The sequence below is a fragment of the Trichoderma reesei genome (genome assembly GCF_000167675.1).
Source record: "Trichoderma reesei QM6a unplaced genomic scaffold TRIREscaffold_9, whole genome shotgun sequence".
Lineage (NCBI taxonomy): Eukaryota > Fungi > Ascomycota > Sordariomycetes > Hypocreales > Hypocreaceae > Trichoderma > Trichoderma reesei.
Genome location: NW_006711156.1, coordinates 1,079,313 through 1,093,130, shown reverse-complemented (window position 1 = coordinate 1,093,130; position 13,818 = coordinate 1,079,313). Strand labels below are relative to the sequence as shown.

Here is a 13,818-nt window from a genome sequence, read left to right as displayed (position 1 = left end):
CCACTGCAAATGGCTTGCCTTGGTTGCCTGGCTGCTCCATACATTTCGGAGCTTGTGCCGAGGCGGAGAAGTCTCGGGGTTGCTGATAGAGCACGACTGCTCCGTGTGTGTTCTACTCTCAGTATGGAGCCTCGTCCTACTCTGGAGACATGAGAGAGCCGTACGTACAGTATCGGAGAACTGCCATTTGCGACAGGACTCAGATCGCCATGGCATCAGTTGTTCACCATGGCCCTGTAGTAGCAGGATAACACCGGTGGTTGGGAGGCAAGGGAGATTGGACGGGTCGCAGAGATCAACATCTGAGGCCCGCCAGCTTAAAGACCCCACGCCTTTGGCGAATAGAACTCAAGGCAGGCGGTGGCACGAGGCTTCTGGAACGACCCCAGGTATCATTCATCCATCAATGGTGAGCCGGGACAGTGATTTGCATTGTAGGGACGTAATCGTGAGCGAGCAGCAATTCATCCGTCAATGAGCTGCAAATTGGTTATCGCGATTTGTCACGGCATAGCCTACAGAACATACCAAGGTACTCGGTGATTAAGCCGTATCAAAGGACATTACTTATATGTAATGTTCATGTCAGCACATAGCAAGTGTTGAATTATTTTAGTGAGACCAAGATTAATGTCGATACATCTTGGCTCACTCCGGCAGATGGTATTGTCGAAGTCTTGTAAAGTCTCTTGAGATCAGTGTCATCCAGTTCTAGGTACCTAGCCCTGTGGGCTTATCCTGGCTTTGTCGGCAATCTCGTTTCTACGGCCAAAAGCTTGGCATAGGCAGGGTGATGTAATGCCGCCATGGCCTGAGCGCACCGGGGCCGAGACACGCTGCAAGAGCACCGACGAGGCGGCCGATGGAGCTGAAAGTTGGGTACATTTAAGATACCTGAGAGCAGCATGAGATGGATAGGACGAAGCAACAACGCAAAGATGATTAGTAGAGAAAAAGAAGAAGAAGGGTGGAGGGACATTCTCCTGCTGCTGCCCAGAAATCGCACCCGCCTCAGCCAGTCGCACAAGGAACATAGCACGGCTTATTCATTACATGTAGGTACCCAGCTGCGCTCTGCTGGTCAACAACCAGCACATGAGAAGATAGGGGTGATTGACGGACAAATACCGACTGCTTCAACAACCATCCATCTGGGACCAACACGTACGGTACGCGATGAAGCTACGTGCATGCAATCTAGAGTGCTCGACTCTAAATCAAGGTTATCTCTTACTTGCCCCCGCCAATCTCTGCCGGACTCAACCTTTAAATTCTCACCTCCCTCCCTTTGCCGTAGCGGCGAGCCTGGTAGATAAGATGAATCAACGAAGAACAATCCATGGGAATGTCACTTGAATGTTGGGTAGGCCAGAATGGAAAAGGTGTAGTCTATTGTTGACGCGATCCCCACAGACTGACCGAATCTCGGCACCGAAGGCATGGGAAAGGATGGCACACCTGCTGTGTAAAGTGCGAATAAATTGTTGCTCACCCGCAGTGCCAGCTGTAGGCTGTAGCCCATACTTGCGGCACGCCCTTGAGATGCTGGCAACGACAAGTGCTGGTACTGGCGGAAGCTGTACTCCGTATGCCCGCAATACCCGCAGGTCGTATCAATTTCCGTTTCCCGTCCCCAGCAATTTGCCCAAAGCTGCAGAACGGCCATCGTGGGCGGAAATAAAGCGGGCATTGGCGCAGATTCCACAACTAAGTACCTACCTATCTCGTCTGCTTTTCATGGGTTTTCTGTTCTTTTTCTTTTCTCTTTTCTCTTTTCCCTTTTCTTTTTTTTTTTCCCCCTTCTGTTTTCATATGTGAGTGGGGAGGTATCACTCTCTCAATACATAGCAGAGGTCTGATGTTCCATGAAAATGATTGTACATAGGTCAACGGACACGTATAGTATGCTGCATACCTAGGTAAATACCAGCAAGACCTGCCCAATATGACCAAGGTTAACACTAACATCGGCAACGGCGATATGGCGCGCGGCTGCTTGTATCTCGCACACTGGGCGTCTTGGTCGTCCCAATCAGAACTTCTGGACAGACAGTCTAGAATGTACCGGAACATTGTGAAGTCCAGCGCAGGTCGATTGATTCATGCAGCTGTAGATATAAGGTAGGTAGTATGTAGTAGCTTGCAACGGCTAAGTACCTAGTAAATCGGATTACATACCTAAGCAATTGCATCAGAGGATGTGAGCTGCCTCTTGGACCTACGACAAAGAGGGCAGCCATGACACTGGCAACACGTACGCAGATACTACTACTACCTTAGTTGCAGTGTAATGTTCCATTCTTTATCCAATCTGATCTGCTGCTATGACTAGCCTACGGCGAACGACCTACCTTAGTCCATGTCGAGCTAACATTCACCCGCACTGTTGCATTCGATGGTACTACTACACATGTTTTCCTCCCTCTTACAGCACGGCCAACTCCATCCACCATCGAGTCCCAACTCTCTCGCCCTGCCAGCCAAGCTTTTCAGCCAAGCCTTACAGCTTCATTCATCAGGAACCTTTTTGATTCCATCTGCCGAGTGGCAGTCGAGGCGCTGGAGGCTCCCAGGGATGCCATGTGGGAGTGGAGAAGATTTGATTCGCTATAGACAATCTCGACTGCGACCCAACCAACTAGGTAGTACCTACACTCATAAACAGCATCATGACACTCCATGTACGACGTACCCGAATACAAGTAGAGATCAAAGCACATCTTACGCCCTTGTTCCTGCCCATTCGCTCCCTTTTACCTTGTAGAAAAGCCAAGTAACCACTTATCTCGACTTGCTCCCATACCATATGACGCGGGAGTACTTTTGGCGCCGCCTCAGCTGCTAGTCCTCGTTGAAGTGGATCAGCTCGTGTGCAATTGCGCTTTTAGCCCCCGACGCCAGGAAGCTGTGGGCTTTTTCTGGTGGTGGACAAACTTGAATCCTTTTCTCTGCATTTCTGATAGACGGTGGACGACGAGCGCGAGATCAATCAACCGTGATACTAGGTCTCCATTTTATACAGAAACAAGGCTTGGACATTGTCCCTGTCATCTCTCATTGAACGGCCCGAACAATTGTATAGAAAATGACAAAGAGTGAGCAATGTGTGGCTCGTCTGCAATCAAGATACCTTCCCTTGGTTCATCAACTGCACACATACCTAGGTAGTACTATGTGCACAGCACTTCTTCTTCCATCCTTGGTATCCTTTACTTGCTTCAATGACGCGAGATTCTGATATGAACATACTACGCTGCGTTATAATATACATCGGCTCCTTCATTCGTCAAAGCGGACATCAGCCCTTGACCATCGCATCCACCGGCATTTGAAGCACTTTCCCATGATTTCTGGACGTTTACGCACGCACTCTCCGAGTTTAGTTATGCTTCCCATGAAGCGTACTGTGCGAGCAGTACTTCGCACCCACACAGCGGCTGGACGGGCTGCGTAATGCTAGCCACAGGGCCCGCTCCACCCGCTGGCTGACCGATGCAGGCCCAGTTCAGGTGGGTGCCCCGTCTTCAGCGGCGGCCAAGCCACTCTGGCACAGTGCGAGAGCGCGCTCAAGTCTCCCTCTCCCCGATCAGCCACAGCGCCCTCTCGCGTGCTTGCTCGCATGCAGCACTTGCGCCGGCAGTACTAGTACCGCCCTCTGCACACAGTGCCAATCACCGCCAGGCAGTACGAAGTACCTCTTCAGCTTGTAAATGTCGGCCCCAGCCCAGTCCAACCACTGCACAGGTTTCTGGCTGAAGTTGCAGCGCCTGAACGGCCTCTCCCTTCTTTTTTATCTGTTTCTTCCCTCGTCCTCGCGCCATAATCTCGACGCCGCTCCCGCCAACCCTCGCCAGCCTGCCCCGGATTAGGGAGAGACTGCGCTGCCCGTCTGATGGCCTAGATTGGCAGACACCGGGGCAATTGGCACGTACGCTGCCACCGACTCTGCATCCCCGGGGTCCAGTCCTGCCTCTCCAAAGGCCTCTCTCTCCCTCCATCCCATACGAGGCATCGAGCCAGAGCCAGAGCCAGAGCCAGAGCCAGAGCGAGAGCCTCCAAAGCCCCGCCCGGACCCCAGCCCCGAGTACGACGAGTATGTGAATAGAGACGAGCCTCCGGGCCGGAAAACCTCGACCTCGTTGCGCTGCATCCTGTCCTAACCTGTCCAAACGCCGCTGCAGTACATACGAGCCCGCCTGACCTTTACCAAAAAAGTCCCAGCTCTGCGACTCAGCCCTGCGACTCGGCCTCCTCCCCTCCCTGCCGGACCGCCAGCGAAAATGTCCGACGACGAGGCCGTCACCGTTGGATCGCAGCCCGCCGGCGACTGGTCCATTCACGATGCTGCGTCGCCGGCCGAGAGCGTCAAGTCGGACGCTGAAACCGACGACAAGGCGGGCGACGCCGAATCGGCGCCGTCGCAACCTATCCAGAAACGACGGCGAGTCACCCGCGCCTGCGACGAGTGCCGCCGCAAGAAGATCAAGTGTGACGGCAAGCAGCCCTGCACGCACTGCTCCGTCTACAGCTATGGTGCGTATCAAGATGGCGTCTCTCGGCCTTTTTTCCTTCTTTTCTTTCTGCCCTTACCAACAAGCGTTGTTCGCTCTCGGGTTGATCTTCACAACCTCTTCCTCACCCCTTCTTCATGCCATGCCACCTTGCATCCCATCAACCACCTGGGTACACCATCTTGCTAACCTGATCGTTCTCTCTCTCCTCTCTACAAACAGAATGCACATATGATAAGCCGTCAAACAGGAGGAGAAATCCCGCCCCGCAGTATATCGAGGCCCTAGAAAGCCGCCTCCAGCGCGCCGAGTCGCTGCTGCGGAAGTTTGTCCCCGATATTGACCTGGCTGACCCAAGCCTTGACCCTGCCATCCAGCAAGAGTTTCACAATCGCGAACGAGCGCGTGCTGAGGCTGCCAAGTTGCGAGCCGGCCATGCTCCCGAGCCCGACCCCAACGACACCCAGCTCACCTCCATGATCGACTCCATCGGCCAGCTGGATCTTGATGACAAAGGCGGCTGGGACTTTTACGGCATCTCCTCCGGCGCCGTCTTCCTGCGGCGGATGAAGGAAAACTTCCGTGGCTTGTTGGGCCCCGTCGGCAAGGGACCTTTTCTTCCCCGTCCGGCTGATCGAACAGCGGGCCTTTTGAATCTCGACACGACGCCCTCCATCGGCAACTCACCGTTCTCCTCCGCCTCCAGTTACCCCGAGCTGCCTCCCAAGGACGTTGCTCGGAAGCTCTGCTACTACTCCCTGAGTTGCGCCACATGCCTCGTCCGCATCGTTCACGTCCCCTCTTTTTACGAAAAATTCGATTACATCTACGATCGGCAGCACGAACCCACGAGCCACGATGATACTCAGTTTCTCGCCCTCTTCTACGCCGTCTTGGCGCTGGGTTGCATGTACAGCAATCTAGACGACTCCAGCTCTAGTGGTGTGACTTATCGACAAGCCATTGACGAAGGGTAAGCGTCGCCTTGATTGCATCCGATACCAGCCGTTTCCCCCCCCAACTGACCCATCTCTGCAGAGTCAAGTACTACAAGATAGCAAGATCTCTGCTGCGTGATGTGACTGAATGCCGGAGCCTCATCTCCATTCAAACGCTCGTCTTCATGATCCTCTTCCTCCAATCCACCGCCAATCTCAACACCTGCTATTCGTTTGTGGGGATTGCTCTTCGATCAGCCCTACGAATAGGCCTCCACCGCAACTTGCAGCACGAACGAATAGGGAACATCGAGCAGCAGGTTCGGCGGCGGGTCTTCTACGTAATACGGCAAATGGACATTTACGTATCAGCCATGCTAGGGTTTCCCCTGCTGCTAAACAGCGAAGATGTCGACCAGCAGTACCCTCTCGAGGTCGACGACGAGTTCATTCGGCCTGAAGGTATCATCCAGCCGGCACCCGGAACGGCTTCCTTCTTCCAAGCATTCAACGCCCACACTCGGCTGATGGAGATTTTGGGCAAAATCACAAAGTACATTTACCCGACAAAAGGCGCTGGGCAAACCGTCATGAGGGGGAACAAGCCTTCGTCGACATATCTCATCAGCTACAGCAAGATCAAGGAGATTGAAACGGACCTGCACAACTGGTTCGAGAGACTTCCCGAGGCGTGGCGCCCGAGTCCTGATGGTCCGATTGAAGTGGTTCGGTAAGTTCACCAGCTGATACATCTTTTATATATTTCCGTCCCTGGTCGCCGCTCAGGCAGTTGGGCTAACATGCTTGTGACAGCGTGCGACATTTGCTGCGTTTCGCCTACGCGCACGTGCAACTTGTCCTTTACCGACCCTTTCTGCACTATGTCTCCCCTCGCCTCAGCCAGAATAGCCGGATTGATGAGCTTTCCTACGCCTGCGCGGCGGCGGCCATCAGCGTGTCCCGCAATATTGTCCACATTGGCCTTGAGATCCGGAAGCAGCGCGTCCTCAGCGGACCCTACTGGTTCATGCTCTACACCGAATTCTTCTCGGTGCTGTCATTGGTGTTTTATGCCATTGAGAACCCGGAGAAGCCTGGGTCGGCAGAGGTGCTGGCTGATGCGCGCGCTGGGAGACAGATGATTGCCGATCTGGCTGAAAAGAGCCTTTCTGCCGAGAGGGTCACCAACACCCTTAAGGTAAGGACTCCATTCACCACCAACCCGCGTTTTGTTCTCCTATTGACATGATCTCCGTAGGTTCTTTTTGATCAACTCCCAGAGCGTTTCGATCAACCCCAGGCTCGGCCTTCGGCTACGACAAAGAAGAGGACGGCACCCGGAATCAAGGTGCCAAGCAATAACCCTAATATCCCCGTAGGCCTGTCCCTTCACCGGCCAGACGACTCGATGCGCAGTAGGAGCGGCGGAATGTCGCTATACGGGACCTCGCTGTCAAGGGGCTCCATGGGCTCCATGGGCTCCATGGACAGCAGCCTGGCGCAATCACTCGACCCCAACTTTCCCGAGCCTTCCTTCACCAGCAGCTTGAACGACATGATGCCGATGGACTTGTCATCACGGGCCACGCCCGACTCCACGAGTACGGGCGAGAGCGCGCACCGACACCCGTACCAGCAGCATCCCCTCGGCGGGCACCTCGCACTCAACAACCCGGTGCACAAGCTCGATTCGCTGATGTTCCCCTCGGATGATCCATTTGCGTACCCCAACCAGCCGATGATGGAATTGGGATTCTCGGGCAAGACCGATGTCCCTGCCGTTTCGATGCCCCAGCCAACTCAGGAATCAGGCTTCTTCTTCCCCGCGTCGCTGGATGATCTCGGTGATCAGTTCATGGGCCAGCCTCCGCCTTATATGATGCCGCAGCAGCAACAGCAACAGCCGCCGCACAACCCATTAGCGATGAACATGGCGCCGAACATGTACGACCCCGGCGCCATGATGGGGATACACCAGCAGCCGCAACCGCAACAGCCGCAGCAACCGCCGCAACGACGACCGGGAGGGCTTTCCCTTCGGCGAGCAATACGAGGCGAGAGGCACCAGGAGCGGCAGATAGAGCAGATGTTTACTGATCACGGCATGCAGCCCGACTGGGGGAGTTTCTTTGGTTCTGGCAGGGGTGGATTTCAGGGAATGTGAACGACTTGCCACATGATACCCATTTTTTCTTTTCCTTTTCTTGTTTGTGTGTCTTTTGCCGATATGAGAACGGGAAAGCCTTGCGGTTGCACGGGATGGGAGGGGCGTTTACTTGTCTTTGTTGTTTGTCTTTGCCTCTGCCTGCTCCTCTTGGGACTTGTTGGATCATGTGTTCCTTGGACAACGCGGACGAAGGACAAAAAAAGGTTACACAGCGCGATTGCATGTCACGAGTGTCTTGGACGCTCCTCTCATATCTCGAGCCTTGTCGACTGGCGTATAGAACTTGGGGGCTCTTTCTATTTGTCATCCGCTTGTAATTCCCCTTTACCTTTTCTCCTCATCTTTGCTCCGTCTCTCGATGGCGGCAAGCGAACAGACAGATAACCCAACCATGTCCCCATCACTTAGCACAATGTGTATGAAGCAACTACCTAGACGTCTGGAATTTGGTCGCTGTATGTACACGGTCGGATATCAATGTTTATGGACGATCCAAAGCTATACCACGTATCGTACTCATGAATGGCACGGACATGCAACTGGATAACCTCATTGAAGGCAGTGATTCAGAGTGTGTACTGACTGACATATAGCCTATATATTGCACTGCCCGGTCGGTCGGACAGCCGCAAAAACCATGCTCTCGTACTGAGCTCAATGACCATTGCGGTGAGGTCATCAGTAGGGTAAAACTAACCTGTCTCACGACGGTCTAAACCCAGCTCACATTCCCTATTCGCTCTAATCACATTATGCATTCTGAATGCGCACACGGCCCGGCTGCCCTTGTGGTTTGTATCGTCCCCATTATATGATTAGGATACTACCAGGCATCGCTCAAGCATTTCCGCGTTAAGCTCGAACGCCCCCCATAAGATCGGGACTGCAGGTCCTTTTGCAAATGGGCACGGTTTCCCGTGGGGCTGGCACGCCCCTGAAGCGATCTCGACAGAGCGAGACCACCCACACCTTTACCGCGCTCTACGAGGGCTATCGTGAGATCACTCTCACGCAGCTCCCCTCGGGATTAGCATAGGCAGCACTCACTGGAGAGAGCCCTTAGCCTTCCCCGAACCAGGTTGTGTCGCCGTACAGCACCTGCAGCTTTGTGCGCTGTATCGACTAGCCGGCGTCATCCTGAACCCTCCCTCAGGACCCGACTATCCCCACCAATAGGTTCAATATTGCAAACATAATACCTTTATGTTTAGTGGGTGAACAATCTAACGCTTACCGAATTCTGCTTCGGTAGGTATGATAGGAAGAGCCGACATCGAAGGATTAAAAAGCGACGTCGCTACCTAAGTATGAGCGCTTGGCCGCCACAAGCTACCTTAGTTATCTATTCCTGTGGTAACTTTTCTGGCACCTCGAGCCTCGAATGTCGAAGGACTAAAGGATCGATAGGCCACACGACACTTTCATGGACTGTATTCATGCTAAAGATGAAAATCAAGGGGACTTTTACCCCTTTGTTCTACTGGAGAATTCTCCCCGGGGACAGTCCATGCTCCGCTTTATGGATGGGATGAAGAAGCGCTGCTTGCGGGCTTCTTCCACGCTACAGATTGATGGTTCATGGACACTGTGACATCAGACCAGGGAGAGACTAAGGGCCAGTAGCGCTATAGCCAAAGCGGTCATGGCGTTCGTGCCAATCTCTCGTTTTCTGGGGTAAAGATTAGATAAGGCGGCTTGGATGGCGTATGTAATAATAGCAGCGATTGACTGGTGGCGGTCTCATTAGGGGATGCAGGCACTACTACTACCTTAGTATTGCCAGGCACGACTTGCTGGAACAGCGCTGCCCTTTCATCGATTCCAACCACATCCTCATCAACTGCCTCATCAGATCGCAACACATCACCGTCATTCATCGTCGATAGGTGCCTGGAGGACTCTACAACAAGTCACTACGTTCTCTCAGGGAAATCGTGTTATCGACTCGCGCAACCATCACCGCAACTTCATTTGCGCTGCGCCATGGCGGACCTCGACTTCAGCTTCATCCTCGACGATGAGTTTGACGCAGTGTAAGCGCGCCTTTTATTCCACTCACCCTCGACTTGTGTTTGCTTACACGCGCTGCGCATTGCGCAATGCCGAACAGGGCCATATCCAAGAGGGAAGACTACGAGGTCTGGAAGACACGAAAGTACCCAGGTGAGTGATGAAAGGACTTTAACATGAAAAAAATCGTGCCGGCTGACCGTTATATGACTCTTCGGTACGCCAGCCAAGGAACATGCGCGCAAGGTGGCCCAGAAGCTCGGCGTCCAGGACGGGCTCATCTATCTGCCGGGCCAGCCGTCGCAGAACTATGAGGATTCGGACCAGCCGCCGCCGTTGAGACAGCGCAGATAGTACGTCCTTGGTGGCATTTACCTACCTACCTTATCCAAGACTTCATACATGTTTTCCCAAGGAGGTGCGCTCAAAAGCCTCGTTGCTGACCAGAGCCGATGCCAGCTTCTTCTACCTTACGGGCGCCAACTTCCACGACTGCTTCGTCACGTATGAGATCCGCACAGACGTCCTCATCCTCTGGATCCCCTACGTCGAGCCGCGCCAGGTGCTGTGGTTCGGATCGACGCCCGACACCGCCCGGGCCAAGCAGCTCTACGACGTCGACGAGGTGCGGTACTCAAGCCAGCTGCCCAAGTTCCTCGAGTCGCGCCTCGCGTCCACCAACACGCTCTACGTGCTGCACGAGGACCAGGCGCCCCCGCGGGTCCGGCAGACGCGGGCCAAGGTCAACCACTGGATGCTGCAGCCCGCCATGGACCGCGCCCGCTGCATCAAGGACGAGTACGAGATCGCCATGATTCGCCAGGCAAACGACGTGTCTAGCGCCGCGCACCGCAAGGTCGCCGAGATGCTCCTCCGCCTCTCCAACGAGCGCGAGATCGAGGCCGTGTTTCAGGCCGTGTGCTGTGCGCGCGGCGCCCGCTCTCAGGCGTACCCCGTCATCGCGGGCTCGGGCGCCAACGCCTCGACGCTGCACTACGAGGACAACGACCAGCCCCTGGACGGCAAGGAGCTCGTCGTCGTCGACGCGGGCTGCGAGTGGCGCTGCTACGCCAGCGACATCACCCGCACGCTGCCCATCAAGGGCCGCTTCTCGACCAAGGCCGCGGCCGTGTACAACCTCGTCCAGACGATGCAGGAGGAGTGCATCCGCTCCATCAAGCCCGGCGTCCAATTCTACAAGCTGCACCTGCACGCCGCCGCCGTCGGCACCGTCGGCCTGCTCAAGTTGGGCATCCTCAAGGGCGACGTCGCCGAGATATCCAAGGCCGGCACCATCAGCGCCTTCTTCCCTCACGGGCTGGGCCACCACGTCGGCCTGGAGGTGCACGACGTGCCCGGCAGCCTGCCGCTGATGACGCTCCTGAATCTCGGCCTCGACGGCGGGAAGCGCGAGATGATTACGGCCGAGGCATTGGTCGAGATGAGTGCGGCACTGGAGCTGGGCAACAATCAGGCGGCGGGTTCGCGGGCCAAGTCGATGAGGGAACGGCAGCTCCTCGAGCCTAACATGATTGTCACCGTCGAGCCGGGCATGTAAGTGCTTCTGTTTTTGCGGCTTTTTCAAGCTGTCTCGCTTTTCCAGCAAACCCCCCCCCCCCCCTTCCGTTGATGCAGGCTACTAACCAAGTGCAACGCCAAAATACAGTTATTTCTGCCGCGAGTATATTGAGGGCTACTTCCTCAACAACCCGACACACGCAAAGTTCATCGACAAGGATGTACTCGAGGGCTATTACAGCGTCGGAGGCGTCCGCATCGAGGACGACATTCTCGTGACCGAGGACGGGTACGAGAACCTGACGCCTGCTCCCAAGGGCGAGGAGATGATTCGCATTATCAACGCCCACAAGGGCAGCAAGTGAAGTGGCTTCTTTTCTTTTCTTTTGTTTTTCCCCTCTTTTGCTTTGTGAAGTCTAGTATTTCTTTTGCGTTGAGGCCATGAGGTCACATCAGATTGTCCATGGGTTGAACTTGGTCATCGTACAAGCCTAGTATCTATGTTTTTCATTTCTCTGTTCTTTTGCTCCCTTCTTGCCTTTTTTTTTTTATTTAACGATGTTTAATGTTGACGTAGCAGGCGATGTAATTCATATATAGAGAGCATCAGCAGACCGTCATGTTCGAAAGAGATTGCCTTGATTATGTTTCTTCGTCTTCTCATCCAATTCATGTATGCATGCTATATATGTCAAAAGGTATATAACTGTAGATAACGGCAAAGTCGCCTCCCCCTCAAAGGTGAAAAACGTGTCGTGCTTTATACAAAGGGCCGCCCACCCCCATTTTCGTTCCAACTCCCCCTCTTGAATCGTGACCGTCAGTCATCAACTCGCGTCTGCAATCCCATCTTGCCTCCCCCCCCCCCCCCCCCCCGCCCCCCGAAACATTTCAGACTCTTCACAGATACTTCTTTGGCGAATTTGCCTTCTTCCGCTTGTAGAGGACGTACGCCGCCACCAAGACAACCTGTGTGCCGACAATGACAGCAATTAGCCGGCCATGGCCCGGCATGCTCTCGGTGACCCTCTGTGTGAGCGACATGTGGTGCGTCCGCAGGGCGCCGTGCACGGCCCTCTCGTTGGCGGCAATCTTTTGGTGCAGCTCCGAGTTCATGTTGCGCACCTCATTCTCGAGCGCGACGATGCGCTGCTGGAAGGCGGCTAGCTGGTCAAGCAGGGCCAGCTTCGACTGCAGCGACGCGAAGAGCTCCTTGACCTCGGCGTGGCGCTGCTCGTCCATTTGGTGGTGGCGCGAGACGGAGCGGTAGACGGACGCGAGCTGGTGGTTGGTCCCCTGGAGGCGGTTGTGCAGGTCCTGAAATTGCGCCTTGGACGTCTGGAAGATGTCGGCGTTCTCGTCGGCAATCTCCTCCCAACCGTCGTCGGAGCGCTGGTTCTTGTTGCTGCCAGGCTGTTGCTGCTGACGCGAGGTGTAGGCGAACTGGCTGCCGCCGGCGTTGCCGTTGGCGTCGTTACCGCTGTCCTTGCTCTCCTTGTTCTCGTTGTTGTTATTGTTCGTTCCGGCGTCAACATCGTGGCTGGACTTGTCCGACATGACAACCATTTTGAAGATCTCAAACGAATCCGGGCTGTCGGGCGTCGAGGCACTGATGCCCACATGGTAGCCCGCCGGCAGACTGACCCGGCTGGTCTCGAAGCACGTCTTGCCGTCGATCTGGACGCGGAAGCTGTTGGCTGTCTGGCGCATCTTGACCTGCGACGGCCGGCCCAGGTTGCGGTAGCTGTACTGGCAGTGGCCAAAGGCCAGCTTGTCGACGTTGTGGTGCTGTGAGTAGTCCGTCGAGCCGTCGTTGAGGAAGCCGCGCAGCATGCCGCCCTGGCCGCCGTGCGAGTCAATGACCAGCACCAGGCCCTCGAACCTGCCGGCATTGTAGACGCTCTTAGTGCCCAGGTTCTTGCCGTCGCGCGCCAGCCAGATGTTGAGGTTGCCGCCCGCCCTCTCGGGGCCGCTGGCGCGAAAGTCGACGTCGACGATCCAGTTGGAGTGCCGCAGCGGCTGCTCGCTCCAGATGGCGCCCCGCGCATTGCCCGGCGCAACGGGTGTCAGGATGACCTTGCTGGACAGGATCTCTGGTATGCTGGGCTGGCCAGAGACGACAAAGTTGGGGATGTGGCCGGGATTGTCCGCAGGGCTTATTCTGGAGTCGGGGGGGCCGTCAAGAGGGCGCGCATTAGCTGGCTGCCAGGTTTGCGATTGCTTCTCAGAGCCATTGAGCTGCGAGCTGCGAGCTGCGCAGACACAGAGACAAAGGACTCACCGCCCTGCGTAACCAAAGCTGAGCTCGCTGATGAGGAACTGAGCTTCGGCGAGAGTGGCGCCTAGCAGGGCTGCCAGCGCCGGGGAGAATCGCATCGTGAGGGATCAAATTGGGGGGGAAGCTTCTCAGTCCAGGTTGTCGATGCAAAGGCGCCGGCTTCTGCTTTCAGGGGCAGACCAACGCGAGGTGATATGCAACAGAAAAAAGAAGACAATGAAAGATTGAAACAACAAAGCAAGAAAACAAGAGGAAAAGAATCGCAACAGCGCAGTGCAGCTGCCCGCCTCAAGCCGTTTGAGAGGGTGTTGAGGAGACGGGAAAATAAAGGCAGAGGACACTTTGCACTAGAGGCGCTCAGCTCCGACTTCCCATATGGGGATCTGGGGCAAGCAC

The 13,818-nt window shown here is 55.2% G+C and overlaps 3 protein-coding genes across 3 annotated transcripts, besides 1 other annotated feature; 2 read left to right on the top strand and 1 right to left on the bottom strand.

Annotated features, from left to right (window-relative positions):
* Positions 1-3,860: 3,860 nt before the first annotated feature.
* TRIREDRAFT_48281 (N-terminal binuclear Zn cluster-containing/DNA binding domain-containing protein) lies at positions 3,861-8,018 on the top strand. Its single transcript, XM_006965208.1, has 6 exons — positions 3,861-4,093; positions 4,182-4,533; positions 4,734-5,484; positions 5,550-6,179; positions 6,263-6,647; positions 6,708-8,018. Exons 2-6 carry the CDS (start codon positions 4,281-4,283, stop codon positions 7,611-7,613), a joined length of 2,925 nt encoding a protein of 974 aa, XP_006965270.1. The 5' UTR covers positions 3,861-4,093; positions 4,182-4,280; the 3' UTR covers positions 7,614-8,018.
* Positions 8,019-8,923: 905 nt separating this feature from the next.
* Positions 8,924-9,106: a sequence feature (Protein overlapping with rRNA (TRIREDRAFT_48280, EGR48827.1) was converted to a misc_feature.).
* A 742-nt stretch (positions 9,107-9,848) lies between these two features.
* Positions 9,849-11,509, top strand: TRIREDRAFT_61765 (uncharacterized protein; the record flags this gene model as incomplete). The annotated part of the gene is made up of 5 exons (XM_006965473.1): positions 9,849-9,979; positions 10,086-10,347; positions 10,390-10,977; positions 11,068-11,180; positions 11,293-11,509. Coding segments are annotated over 5 exons (1,311 nt in total), but the record flags the coding sequence as incomplete, so codon positions are not given.
* A 535-nt stretch (positions 11,510-12,044) lies between these two features.
* On the bottom strand, positions 12,045-13,700 carry TRIREDRAFT_22351 (uncharacterized protein; the record flags this gene model as incomplete). Its single annotated transcript, XM_006965173.1, has 2 exons — positions 13,426-13,700; positions 12,045-13,305 (listed from the first exon to the last, which is right to left on the bottom strand). The coding sequence occupies exons 1-2, from the start codon at positions 13,518-13,520 to the stop codon at positions 12,045-12,047; spliced, it is 1,356 nt and encodes a 451-aa protein (XP_006965235.1). The 5' UTR covers positions 13,521-13,700.
* Positions 13,701-13,818: the final 118 nt, after the last annotated feature.

What these genes read in the sequence shown, in the direction of transcription:
- TRIREDRAFT_48281 (XM_006965208.1), top strand. Translation starts at nt 4,281, where the DNA reads ATGTCCGACGACGAGGCCGTCACCGTTGGATCGCAGCCCGCCGGCGAC. An exon ending in CGACAAGCCATTGACGAAGG is followed by an intron (nt 5,485 to 5,549) that starts GTAAGCGTCGCC and finishes CCATCTCTGCAG; the next exon opens with AGTCAAGTACTACAAGATAG. An exon ending in GGTCCGATTGAAGTGGTTCG is followed by an intron (nt 6,180 to 6,262) that starts GTAAGTTCACCA and finishes TGCTTGTGACAG; the next exon opens with CGTGCGACATTTGCTGCGTT.